Here is a 14371-nt window from a genome sequence, read left to right as displayed (position 1 = left end):
TGCTTGCTTGCTTGCTGCGAGTTTTTCTCTCTTTACGTGATATGGAGGAATGACCCAGTGTACATCAGTTTTGACATCATTTTGACGTTTACAGATATGTACTATATTATTGACTACTCTCCTTAGAAGTCTATGTGAATAAAAGTCGTCCTGCTTTAGACCTCTTAAAACAAGGTCAGATTTTATTAAATTACTGAATTTTCTTTTTCTTTCTTAATAGGTAGCAGAGGGAAAACAAGAGGAAATCCAACAGAAGGGACAAGCTGAGAAAAAAGAATTACAACATAAAATAGATGAAATGGAAGAAAAAGAACAGGAGCTCCAGGCAAAAATAGAAGCTTTGCAAGCTGATAATGACTTCACCAATGAAAGGCTAACAGCTTTACAGGGTAAGTTAGCTAAATCAGACATTTATCTGATTTGATTTTTTCTTTCTTTTTATCTGTGAAATATCTTTTTCTTGGACTTTTGTTTACAGTACGGTTAGAACATCTTCAAGAGAAAACTCTTAAAGAATGCAGCAGCTTAGGTAGGTGTCACCAAATTTCTTATTTAAAGCTGAATTTTCTCATTAAACTTCTCATATTTACTATCTCACATTGGGTGCTATTTTAAGAGGGATGTTTTACATATTAGGTGTAATATATCTACAGTCTTCCAGAAAATTTCCTTTAAAAATATGCTTGATTGCCACCAGTGGGCACCATTGTTTAGTCTTTGAAATGAATGAAATTTCTGCAGCTGAGATGGTTTGCTTGGAGATATTTAAATAAGAAAAACACATGAACAGCAGATTCATTTTCTTCTGAGGTTCATTGGAAGATTACTAAGCAGTTGTAGCTTTTTTCTCTGAGTTGATAGAAAATGGCAAGTTGAACCCTTTTCGTATAAATAAATTTAAAGTGTTCTGTCATTCTTAATGTGAGTAGGAATACAAAATGCCATGGTTACATTTGAGACCAGTTTTAAAGTAATACTTTCTTTGATCAGGCAAATGATACACTGTCTTAATCCTAGGGATACAAGTTGATGACTTCTTACCTAAAATAAATGGGAGCACAGAAAAAGGTAGTGTAAAAAACTTAAGTATTTTTCTTTCATGATATCCTTTTACTATTTAAGCAGGATAGAGAGGTCAGGGCTTAAAGTGTTTGGTATGAAAAGCATGCTGTTTATAGACCATTAAATCCTGTCTTAAAAATCAAACTTCCCCTTATTTTGTAATTCTAGTGCCATGGCCTATGGTTAGATATCCCTTATTATATGGAAATTTCAATTATTCAAATAATAAAAAAAGATAATGTTCAACTTTATTGCTGACTTATATAACGTAGTATAGCTTTTTTCCCCACTTTATTTTCAGAGACTAAACTCCCATTTTCTTCCATCAAGCACTGTTTCCTGGGGATAATTGGCCCCTATTTTTAATGTTTGTGCCCTACTCCCTCCCTGGCCAGGAGTTTACTTAACAGCTCATTGAGCTCTTGAATATGATGTAGAAACTGCTTTCTTTATCCATCTGTTCCATCAGTCAGAGAAAACAGGTCACTCATTTCTGATATCTGAAAAATTCTTTACTTGTTATTGGTACATGACCCTTCTTTCTAGATAACTTGGGTTATCTCTTGCCAAAACTGTATAGCCACTCTTGGTTTTCCCACTGCAGCATGGGGTACTTTTTACTCAATGACTTCTGTATTCTTTAAGTCTTAAAGACCTTTCTTCCCTTCCTCATTCATCCAACGTTAATCGAGCACCAGTTAAGTACCAGAGCCTTCATTAGATGCTTAGAGTACAGAAGGAATAAAACTGTTTTCTGTGTTTATGAATCTGTATGCCTCTTATCTCAGTCTTTATACAGAAGTTAGCAGAAGATTTCAAGGTTGATACACAGAACTTCTTAGCAAATATTTTTTCCATGTATCAGGGGATATCTTTATAGTTCTTGGGCAGCAACCACACTCTAATAAAGTTAGGAGGTTTTTTTTTTTTTCTTTGGTTTGTTTTGGTTTTGTTTGTTTGATTTGTTTTTAATCAAGAACTGGCAGAATAGGCTCAGGTAATCTTGTATCTGTGAACTGCAAAAGTCAAGAGCTAATATTACAAATATAATGAATCTTGAAACTCTTAAATTTTAAAAAAGTCTCATTAATCATTGTTATTTGACTATATTATATATGTTTTGTGAAATACATTGACATTCTAGATTTCAGTTTGATTGAGTTTCATTTTGAGAATTTTAAAGGTGTAGTTTATATTCATTGTAGTGGTATTACTAATTTCTCTTTATTAAGTAAATTTAGCAAACATATGTAAGATGATTTAATCCTTACCTTCTAAAAGCTTCTCATCCATAAATGAATTTATATTTTCTGCTATTATTTTGCCTTTTTTTTCTCTTTCTGACATGTATACTTCTATTCAAATCCATTACCCTTTTGACTTAAGCATGTATTTATTGATAGATAATGTTAGTATTAACTCAAGTTGGGAACATTCTATTCCTTCAGTTAAGAGAATCCTTTCATATACACTGAACCATCTTTATACTAACAAGAGTTGTCAAATTACTGCTTAAAACTTTTTGCCAATTCCAGTTGATTTAGATGAGAATAATTGTGGACAATTCCTTGATTTAAAACTGAAAAAGATATTTTGGAAACTTTAAGGTACTCCTGCCTATAATTATTTTTCCCTTGCTGGTATTTGTTTTTCCAGTAGTGGTAAAATGAGTTGTGTGAAAGTGACTGTATCTTTCAAGATATCTTTCAAGAAACTGAGTAGTAAATATCTGGATATACACAAAAGCTTAATATACCAGAATTAGTTACTGAGTGGATTTTGGTGGTCTGTTCTAGGTCATTTATGATATAGTAACAAACTAATTATCAGGTATTCTAATATTACCCAAGTCTATAGTCATAATGTGCTATTAGATATGGCTTTAACTAAAATTACTCTTTAAATAGTAAAGAGAGAACCAAAAATAGTCGTAAGAGAATATTTTAAAAATACCTAGAGAAGTTAAGATTATTAATTAATAAGTTAATAATAAGTAATAAATAATAATTAGTTAATAATAAGTATTATATTTCTTCAGTAAACCCCATTTTTGAAATTACTTAAATTTAAAATAGCAGCTGTAAATAGAGTTTTATACTATAATTTTTTAATCTAATAAGCATAATTTGACTATATCTTAGAGAGTATAGGAAAGTACTATCTAATAGAAATATTATGAGAATCACATATATAATTTAAAAATTTCTGGTAGCCATATTAAAAATATAAAAAGAAATAGGTAAATTTTTAGTGATGTATTTTAATTATGTATTTACTATAATCTACTGTATCCAAAATATTATTTCAACATGTAATCAGTATTAAGATATTATAAATGAAATATTTCACATTCTTTTTTCCTTAGTAAGTCTTTGAAATCACTGTATATTCATTTTATACTGACAACACATCTCAATTCAAACTAGCTACTTTTTTTTTTTCAAACTAGCTACCTTAAGGGCTCAGCAGAAACATGAAAATCCACTCATGTACAAATAAAACACATTTTAAGTATCGTGACTATTATGTTTCTGTATCTGTCTTTTTCTTTATACTCCTATAACCCTATTTTAGTATCACAGTACCCCTACCCCCTTAAGTATCTGATTCTTAATTTTTGGTTTAGATTCAGTGACATCTTTGAATTCAAGTAATGGAGTATTAAAAGTGTCATGATCCAAATCCTTTACATATTCTACCTAAAAGACTTTAGTCTCGTGTGTCTTAAGAGATACCTTTGTGGGAGATATATATATATATATATATATATATTTTTTTTAATCTTTTTAGATTAATCTTGCATCTTATCTAAAATAGTATAGTAGATATTTTAATGTAGAGTCCAGATGGTAAAATCAGAATAGATAAAAGGTTTGATTTTTGTCCTGGTGACTGATAATGGAATGTCCTTCATTTATAAATGTCATCTGAAGGCCTGTGATGCCAACCTGAAATTTGGTTTCATATATGATTCATAAAGTCCTCTAGTTAGGCTAAAATTTGGCTTTACTGAGTTTTCATATTTAACCAGTGATGTTGTATAGTTTGAGTTCTGATATTGTTGTTATAGCTTAGATAGGATTTATGTGAAACCACCTTTTTACTTTAGTAATTACTATTCAGCTGAGGGCTCCTGTTTTGGATTTCTTGGCTTCAGTTGGCAAATACTATTTATTAGGTTTTTTTTTAATTTTGAATTTCTATTGCAGTTAGCCTTTTTTCTTCTTTTTGGAGAGATATTATATCTATATATAATGTAACTATATGTAACTATACAGTTATATAACTGTATATGTATATATATATAGAAGTATATCTGCACATTGTGTAAGAGGCTTTAGTATGAAGGTAAAAAAGAAGGCTGTCAGTAAAGATGTCAAGAGAGGTTGACAAGCCATCAGAGTAGAAGATGCCTGCCTCTCAAGCAAAGCTGAGATGATGAGGGGTGAGGCGGATTGAGGTGGAGGCGGCAAGAAAGAGGCTTTTACAGTCAGAGTGGTACTAACTCATATTCTTTGACAGGTTTTTGTGCTTGTACACCTTCTAGATAGTCATCATGTTGGAATATATTTTTAACACTTTAAGTTCCAAAGTCTTCTTGGTAGTTTTGAAAGATAACATATATATAATTGAAGGATATTACCCAGATTCAGAAGTTAGTTCCTGACTCAGAGGAAGAGATTATTTTAAGAAAAGGGCTGAAACTTTTATTAAACTACTATGTTAGGTTTGATTCTCTTCACTTATTAAAAAAGAAAAATCTGTTTGACCTGAGCAAAAAAACCATTTACCAAGCTCTTACTTTAAAATATGTGGGCATTGATTTTAATCATTTAGGCAGAGATACGCAATACAATGTTTTGATAGTATATGAAGTACAGATTAAGTGACTGAAGGAGATAGACTATTTGTGAAACGAAAGTGTAAAAATTAAAATACTGTATCAGTTTCTTAAATTTTAAGGCATTATTTTGTTATTCTTAAAATATTTACTTTTTGCCTCTTAACTAAGATGAATAGCTTTGAAGAGGAACTGTCAGAGAACAGTCATTTGAAAATTAATTCAATAAGAACAAATAAAAATGTTTTAAATTACTTAAAAGTATTTGTTAGGCTCTCAAGGAGAAAGATGTATTTTAAAAGTGGGAGAAGCTTTTTAAAGCAATACATTTTTGTGGTTTTCTTGAGCTATTTGGATAGAAACTGCACCTTTAAAAACTAACCATTCAGGGTACAAATTAATGTTCTATAACTACAATTTTCAGTCATTTAACTTTATTTAACTCCAAAATATGTCTGCTGTTAGTAGTAAAATGTATTAAACTTTTATTAATCTTATTTAGAGTTTCCCATGTTAATACACTTCAGTTTTCCTACCTTTGCTGTTGGTTTTCAAAGACAGCAAAAATTATATCCTTAAAGGTGTTTCTTTCTTTATTAGAGCACTTGCTTTCAAAGAGTGGCGGGGACTGCACTTTTATTCATCAATTCATAGAATGCCAGAGTGAGTACAGAGTATTTTTCACATTGATTTTAATGAAGTCAGGGGTAACATTGAAAAGTGAGAAGAAAAATGAAGATCACAATGTGTTTGTTACATAGAAATGCACAAAGGCCATCTTCAGACAGTAGTAATTCTTTTCAGAGTTTCTGTTTCTCTCTTTTGAGAAAAATATTTGTTGTATTATCTTCATAGATGGAGATGAGGATTTCATATAGCTTACAGAAAAGAAGTTTCAAGCTTTTTAATTAAAAATTATTACTGAGTAGGGAATAAAATAGAATGTCAAGCACCTAAACCTTCTCTTTGGATACTTAAGAGAATAATAACGTTAACTTGATTTACTTAAATTTTAGTTTTGTCACAGATTTAGATTTTGAGGTTCTTAGATAAGTTTCTTAAAAAATTAAATTAAACCACAAAAATAATGATTTTGTTTGGACACATATCTGAAGATAGCCCTTAGTGTCGCAGGAGCTTTCTAGAGAAGAAGTAGAGTAGTAGGCTGTCCCAGAGTGTGACATCAACTGCCTACCCTTGGGAAGTTGTACAAGACTGTTTTTAATATTTTAAAGATAGATGGGTTGGCTTTTGAGGTGACTTAGATGTCTGCTGAATTCTGAACAAAAGAATCATGAATTCCCTCTTGAAAATTACATGACTACTTAAATCCGTAACAATAAAGATTGTGTTATTCTTTTGGTTTTCTTACTAACAATTAAAGGTCACTGTGTGTAGTAAAGATTTATTGGTGATATCTGTACTTTTTCCTATCAGACGTACACGTTGTCAGGCATTTTTCTCTCTCTGTTGGCTCTCTTTTTGGAAATGAATGGTTTTACAGATCTTTATGCTCATGAATTCATTTTGTGAATGTGCACACATGTATGGTTCCCTCCCACCCACTGCTCCCACACCCTTCAATCTCAAGAAGACTCGAAGGTTGTAAGGGTCACCCCTGGTAATTATAGCAGGCACAAACTCAATAGATCAAATGTTACACTCCTAGAGATGCTTTAAGGTAACCTGAAATTTCACTTAATAGTTTTAGAAGAGCTTCTGTTTTTGTCCATTTTAGAGACATTTTGTTGAATGTAAGTTTACTATTACTTTGAGGCAAATTGTTGAGTAAATATGGTACATTTCTTTGTTCTTTAACAATTTTTTTCATGAAGAAAAGATTAGTGCATCTTTTTGTTACCTTCTGATTACTAAATCTCTCTTTTACAAAAAATTGGCACAGGGATTGGGGCAAAATCATTGGTGCCCACTGAAACCAACTAAAGGTAGAATATATAATCTAAAATATAAATCTTCAGGAAAAGGATTATATATCTAGTTTTATTACATATGACCATTTTAAAATAAGTTATTTTTATTTTGAACTTTTGGGACTTATATTTTGAGCCTAAAGAATTAAGAATAGAGACTATCAAAAGAATGTCTTACTAAATTATAATTTGCAAAAATTATTTAAAATATTATTATAAAATATGTAAAATATTTAGCTGTAGTTTTTACAGAGAGCAATGTTTATTTTGAACAAAGAAAAAGATTTGAGGAGGGATTTTTATTGTATCATAGTTATGGGGGGAAAATGGACCAAATGAACATTCAGAGATTGAGTAAGAAGTTATATAAATTACAGCCAAGTCCCCTCAATGGGGATATTAGCCAATAAAGTGATGTTTACAAGAGCTATGTAATAGCATGGGAAAATGCTAAATGTGGTGCATAGAGAGAAAAAAATGAGAACATAAAATTCTGTTTTTCTGGACAAAGAGTTAACCGAAGAACAAAAAAATAAAATACAAGTATTCTTAGACATCTGAATCCACTGGGTCCCTAAATATAAAGAGTGGAAGTTTGGACTGTAAGTTCAGGTTCGCAAGGGATATAGCCTGTTATCTGAATCTGTTTCGTTTCTGAGTTTTGTTGGCAAGTAGCGAGAGTTTGGTTAATGAGAATACCAGTTGTATCTCGAATTTTCAAAATCTGTTTGGTTCCTTAAATCTGGATAGCCAGAACTGGCATAGTAAGGGTTACCTCTGGTTTGAGTTGTTGTCATTTCATTATTTTATGCCATTATTTTTATTTGATCACAAAGAACCATTAAAGTTGTTGTGCTTATTAAGTATTATGGCAAGCAAGGCAAATTCAGCAAAAATCTTACTCAAGTGAACTTTTGAAACATTTTTGGATTATTTTTTGGTAAGTGCGCATAAACTTTTTTGCCATTATTTTCAGTGATAGTCATCTTGAACTGATTTATGATCTTAAAAATGGAAGTGTATATTCTGAGCAGTGATAACTTCATAATCTTGTTCCCAGTGTTTTAAAAAGCAAGTGTTAAGTACCTAGCTTTCATTATTTACTATGCTTGTACAGTATAAGCTCACTTTGTGTTTTAAAAGTTAGAAAGCAAATAGTGCACTTCGTACAATTCATCATGTATAGTTTTAATATATTGACAGATTTTTTTCAATGTATGTGTCTGAATCCGTAAGAGAACAATTTGGTTGTTGGCTGTCTCCATTTATAAGGTGATTTTGAGGAAATTAAATGAGTCAGAACACATTTCAATTTGTTTTCCTTTTATGGTAAAACAGACTGTGTTTCTTTTAATTCTCTTTTAGGAGAAAAGCTTTTAATCCTAGGCTAAGAGGTTGGATTTTGAACAGATTTAAATAAAACCTTTGCATCATTCGAGAACTGTGAAGTAAATTTTCTGTATAAAAATACATCACATAAAATGTAGAATTAACAAGTAAGTTCAGTAGATCTTGCTGAAAAGTTCTAACAAATTTTCTTCAGGAATTCAGGCATGAAGTTTGGCTTAAGCAGAACACATTCCATGTTTCCTGCAGATTTTAGTCACTCAAGGTTTACCACCATATAAACTTTAATGAGTACATTGAGACTTTTGTGTGCTGCTGAAGATGCTTTCTGAGTTAAAAGCTGTACATCTCTAAATCTGTTTCATATATGTTCTGCAAACTCAGCCACTTGATTAATTTGTATGCTGAGTGAAAGGATGAAGGGTGAAAAGTAAGGATGTGGAGACCTGCCATCATTTGGTGGGCATGGAGTGAAAAACAGCCTTCTCTGGACTTTTGCCTGCCCCTTCCATTTCTCTTGCTGAGTTTGTCCTGGTGAGGGCAGAAATGTCACTGCTGGGTGCCAGAGAAACTTTCCTCTGAGATGTGCTTTGGGGAGACAAACTACTCTCTCCCCCAGGGGCATTTCCCTTTCTATGATGGGGTTAAAAGTGCCAGCCATGAAATTATTTCATGTCTTTGTGTTCTTAATCCATGCTTACTGTGATACTTAATGGTTTTTATTATTACTAAGCAAAAGTCTAATTCTCTTACTATTTCATGTCCTATTGTTTTTGTTTTTGTTTTGTTTTTTTCTTATTAAAAACAAAATTCTCTCCCTGACTCCCACCCCTAGTTTGAAATTATAGTCATTATCTGTGTATGCTTCTCTCATTCGTCCTCCTTTCTCTTAGGGCTTTGCTCTCACATAGAAATTGCCTTATTTGGAGTAATACATTGAATCACTGTTGCTCGTGTGACTGTTTACTTTTCATTACCCTATGAGATCAGCCTGTCTGAACAATCTCAGGTTTACTCTGATTACATACTGTACTTGAAACGGATTCTTAAATTTTCATCTTTTAAACTTTTATTTCTCTAAGGCAAAGCAATGGATTTATGACAAAGAATAAAGAACATTTGGTGTTGGTTCCCTGCTCATATTAGTTAGTGTCAGTTAATTACAGGAAAACTCTTTTGAGTTTAAACTGGATGTTGCTAATTGTTTATTTCGTTGTTCTTAAACACTGTCTAAGGGTTTTTGTTTGTTATTTGTACCAGTCTTTTCCCCAGTCAGCTAGCTTTCCAATATTTCTTCTTGATTTTCTCCCAGTATAACTGCACAGAAGATAGTCTTAAATTCATGCCAACAGTGTTTTGGCATATAGACTGTTCCTTAAAAAAAAAAAATCTGTTTCTGTATTCTTGAAATTGGTTCATTTAATTTAGTTTTAAATCTCTCCTTGAATTCTAATTTTTTTTTCTCTTTTGTTCTTATTCTTGGATTTTAAGACAAATAGATTCTGGAACTGTTTTTAATGGAAAGGCAGACAATCTTCTATAACATGAATTGCTTAACAATTAAATTAAAATAAGATTATTTTGCTGCAGAAGCAAATAACTTGTGAAAGTCTGTATTATTAAAATTAGCAGCCTCACAGAGTCTGGATGCACAGCTCTGTTTCTACTTTGTGAACTGCAACTCTCTGAAGGGTAATAAATTGTTAGCTTGATGTGAAATGCTGATTGTAATTTTTTACTTTAATTGTATCTTGATGTTAATTCTAGTCTCAGATTCTTATCTGTATTTCCGTTTAATGACCTTCTAGGCGACTTAAGCCCATTTTCACTTACGATGTCTAGAATTGGATAAGAGTAACCTTGATGTGAATTCTGATTCGATCCCTTACTGGCAATATGACTCTGGGTAGTATGACCTCTATAAACGTGAGCTTTCTCATTTATAAAATGGGATGACAGTACGTACTTCATAAGGTTATTATGAAAATTAAATGAGATCATGTTTACTAAGTGCTCTAAATAGTAGTTGGCACACAGAAATACATGTTAATTAGAGGGTAGAAAACCTTTTTAGGCAGGGGGAGGCAGAGTTTGGAGAGGATGTTTTAGTGGGAAATTTCTTGTTGAGGTAACTTGTTTTCCTCCTTTTCCCATTCCCATTCCCAAGACAGTGAAGGCTAATTGATCCAGCTTTATTGTTCCTGTTAAAGGAATATGTTTCTGACAATCTAGAGATTGTCTAACTTTTAATTACCAATATGCATGCAATTAAAAAAATTTGGTCTCAAGCACATTGTTTTGATGCCCTAATCATAGCATTTTTTAAAAATGAAACCTAAGTTTAAGATTTAGAAATAATTCTTCAGGTTGGCATTTACAATAGCGGCCTGTGTGGTTCTTTTTTATTCTTCTACTCTTCTCTTCAGTCAGTTTAAGATCCTCAGGAAACTGACATCAATATCTAATAGTCAGTGCCATTTATCTTCTGTTTTCAATTGGTTGTAGCCTTCATGTGAAGAAAGTGGCTCTTTTAGAACTTATTCCCCCAACACAGAACTATGAAATTTTGTATTCTGTTTTCCCCCAATACAGACAATGCTGCATTGGTAGTCTTAATATAAGTAGTCTCTTTCTTTCCAGTGTGATATGCAGAAGAGGGGCTGTGAAATCAAAGGGCATGTGCTTTCAACATTTGGATAGTTTCTGCCAGGTTACTCTCTAAAAGAAAGATACCAATTTACACTTCCACCAAAGGGACACACGATTACTCGTTTACCCACACCCCTACTACTGAATGTTTGCCAACCTGACGGGTGAATAATGCCATGGCATTGTGTTAGTGGGTAGACCATGTTTACTGGATATATGCATTTCTGGGTCTGTGAATTCTTTGCCCCTTTTTCTGTTATGTTGTTAGACTTTTTCTTACTCATTTTTGGAAGTCTTCATATCTTTGTTTGCCTTCTCCATAGTCTCTTTCCTCATTCCCTGTTTTATTTTTCTCCATAACTGCCATCTGACATACTGTTTGTTTATTTCTTTATTGCTTGTCCCTCTCCGCATCATTAGAATTTAAGAACCAGGAGGGTAGGGATTTTGTCATTTGTTCATTCTAATACTTCCAGCACCTGTCTGGCACATAGTAGGCACACCTTAGTTAATATTTCATTGAGTGAATGGAGTGAATAACAACCTTTTATCTGTTATTTGTTTTTCAGATATTTTTTCCATGTTTGTCACTTGCACTTTACCTTTGTTAATGATGAATTTGATCATATGGAAAATTTTAATTTATATGAAGTCAAATCTGTCAGTTCTTTCACACATGGCTTTTGTTTCCTACATTGTACCCAGCTTCCCCTCCCCTCCGCCACCTTTATACCCTTCATTCACGTCTCCCACTCCTCACCACCCCCCACCTCTGGCAACCAGCAGTCTGTTCTGTCAATGAGCTTTTTTTGTTTGTTTTTTCAAGATTCCACATATGAGAGATCATATAGTATTTGTCTTTCTCTGACTCATTTCATTTAGCTCAGTGTTCTTGAAGTCTATCCATGTTGTCAAAAATGGCAAGGTTTTATTCAATTTTTAATGCCTGAATAACATTCCATTGCATATATATACCACAACTTCTTTATCCAGTTATCCATTGTTGAACACTTAGGTTATTTCCTTATCTTGGCTGTTGTAAACAGTGCTACAGTGAACATGGGGGTGCATATATCTTTCCAGGTTAATGTTTTTGTTTTCTTCAGATAAATACCCAGAAGTGGAATTTGCTGAATCATATAGTTATTCTATTTTTAATTTTTTGAGGAACCTCCATACTGTTTTCCATAGTGGCTGCATCAATTTACATTCCCACCAGCCATGCAAAAGGGTTCCCTTTTCTCCACATCCTTGCCAACACTAATTTCTTGTCTTTTTGATAATAGCCACTCTAACAGGTGTGAAGTGATATCTCATTGTGGTTTTGGTTTGCATTTCCTTAATGATTAGTGATGTTGCGCATCTTCTCATGTGCCTATTGCCCATCTGTATGTTTTCTTTGGAAAAATATCTATTCAGGTCTTCTGCCCATTTTTTTTATCGGATTATTTTGTTTTGTCTTGTTTTTGCTATTGAGTTGTACACAATTATTTAGATCATAATCAGAAGAAAGAAAAGACAGTGATAGGCTGAGAAGGAAGGAATGTGCAAGCACATAAATGAAATAGAAATGAGAGGTATCTTAGAAGTCAAAGGAAACGAGTTTTAAAGGAGAAACAGTAAATTTTTGATTAAATATGGTGAATGGACCCATTCATGGTAAAAGATTATAAAAGACATTAAAACTACAAGGACAAAGAGAATGAGAGTGGAGGCTATGCAGGTAGTAGATGTTAAAAAAACAAAATTGAAACTATAAAACAGACAGTTGAGTAGTAAGAGATTTTGGAGGATGGGAAGTAAATTCTTAATAAGTATGAGATCTTCTTTTGGGATGATGAAAATGTTTTAGAACTAGATGGAGCTGGTGGTTGCATAATATTGTGAATGTACTAAATGCCACTGAGTTGTTCACTCTAAAATTAATGCAATATGTGACTCTAACCTCAATTAAAAAAAAATCTTACACTGAGGTGTATGAAATTTAAGAACACCAGGGATAAAGAAAAGATTCTGAAAATTTCCAGAGAGAAACAAAGGATCACATACTGTATTAATTATAATAAATTTTAATATAGTGGTAAATAAGCACTGAAATCTTAATGGTTTAATTCAACAAACATTTGTTTTTCATTTATGCTGCATGTCCATGGCCGGGGAGAACACTCTACTCTATATTGTTACTGAGGAATCTAGGCTAATCTGAACATGTGGTTTCTAGAGTGAGGGAGGAAAGAAGTGTAGAAAAATCCTACTCTCTCTGAAAGGCTTTGGCCCTGGCTAGAACCAGTCATACAGACCTTCGTCACTGCTAGGAACTTGGAATGTGCAATCTTCTCTGGTGCCCAGAAAGGAAGGGCAAACAAGGCAGTGCTGACACAAGACATCTCTACCGTGCACACTGAACAACAGGAATTAGGCTGACGTTAGGCTCACCTTCCAGTTTGAAGCTAGAAGACAGTGGAACAATGTTTTTAAAATTCTGAAGGAAAGTTATTTCCTGTAGAATTTATATCTGTCAAATCATCAGCCAAATGTGAGGGTGAAACATTAATATTTTCAGAGGAACAAAGTCACAAAGCATTGACCTTCTATCCACCCATTATCAGGAAATTATTAGAGAATGTGTTACACCAAAACGAGGGAATAAGATAGGAAGAAGAAGATTTGGAATCTGGGGGCAGGGGTTTTTGCACAGGATACGGCTCAGACTGCAGCAGGAAGATTAAAGGACTCGGGGAAGGGAGAGCAGGGATATACAGTGTGATAGATTACTCATGTTTGATGGTATTGAGGGTTTTATGGTTCTCTAAGAAGTTGAGCTGTGTTTGAGACAGATATATTTTAAAAATTAGCAAAACAAAAGAGGACATTATGGGTTCCAAAAATGTTACATGTTGCACAAGAAGAGATATAACACATTATATGATGCAGATATAAGTTATAGGCATAATATAAATACTGATTACTGATGGACAAAGTCTAACTTTTATGAGGATGATAGTAAGATATGAGAGCTTAATCTTCTATAAGAGATTGTCAGTAAATAATGCCTAAAATGGAAAAATTAAGAAATAGCAACATATTATTTAGAAATGTAAATACCAGAAGAAGTGACTAAAAGTTAAAAGTTGTTTCTAGGAAGTGATTTTCAGGAATGGAGTGGAGTAGGACAGGGGATGGGAAGGACAGCTTACATTATATATCTTGTGAGATTAATGCCTTTTAAAATTATCTAAATCTCTTTGACTTTTTTTTTTTCCTCCCAAGGAAGCAGTGGCAAACAGTGCCACATACTGCAGAGAGCCTATATGAAATGACCAAGTTGCAGTGGGTTGAAGGGTGAAAGAATAGAGAAATTATTTCACATACTGCAAAAGTATAAATTGAAGGAGGTTAGCTCATTTACAGGATCAAATAAGGGGATATACAGAATAGATATATTATCTTCCTCAGTGAAATTTAGAATATGAAAATCTAACTTTTAATAAATTATAAAGAAGCTACAATTATTCATTTACAGAGAATCTACCATAAACCA

General features: G+C 32.8%; 1 protein-coding gene across 33 annotated transcripts in view; it reads left to right on the top strand.

The window, feature by feature from the left end:
* The window catches only part of SLMAP (sarcolemma associated protein), a 121842-nt gene that overhangs the window by 75867 nt on the left and 31604 nt on the right, over nt 1-14371 (top strand). For 6 of the 33 annotated variants that reach the window (XM_045505392.2, XM_045505372.2, XM_045505374.2 and 3 more), the window contains exons 10-13: nt 221-389; nt 479-529; nt 1018-1068; nt 5504-5566. In XM_045505392.2, the coding sequence (XP_045361348.1) occupies nt 221-389; nt 479-529; nt 1018-1068; nt 5504-5566 (334 nt within the window). The remainder of the gene's footprint in view (nt 1-220; nt 390-478; nt 530-1017; nt 1069-5503; nt 5567-14371) is intronic. The other 27 variants (XM_045505400.2, XM_045505401.2, XM_010968330.3 and 24 more) reach the window with 7 other exon arrangements.

Source organism: Camelus bactrianus, chromosome 17, assembly GCF_048773025.1.
Source record: "Camelus bactrianus isolate YW-2024 breed Bactrian camel chromosome 17, ASM4877302v1, whole genome shotgun sequence".
Classification (NCBI taxonomy): Eukaryota; Metazoa; Chordata; class Mammalia; order Artiodactyla; family Camelidae; genus Camelus; species Camelus bactrianus.
The sequence above is the reverse complement of the archived record's forward strand: the minus strand, read 5'-3'. Positions and strand labels throughout refer to the sequence as shown.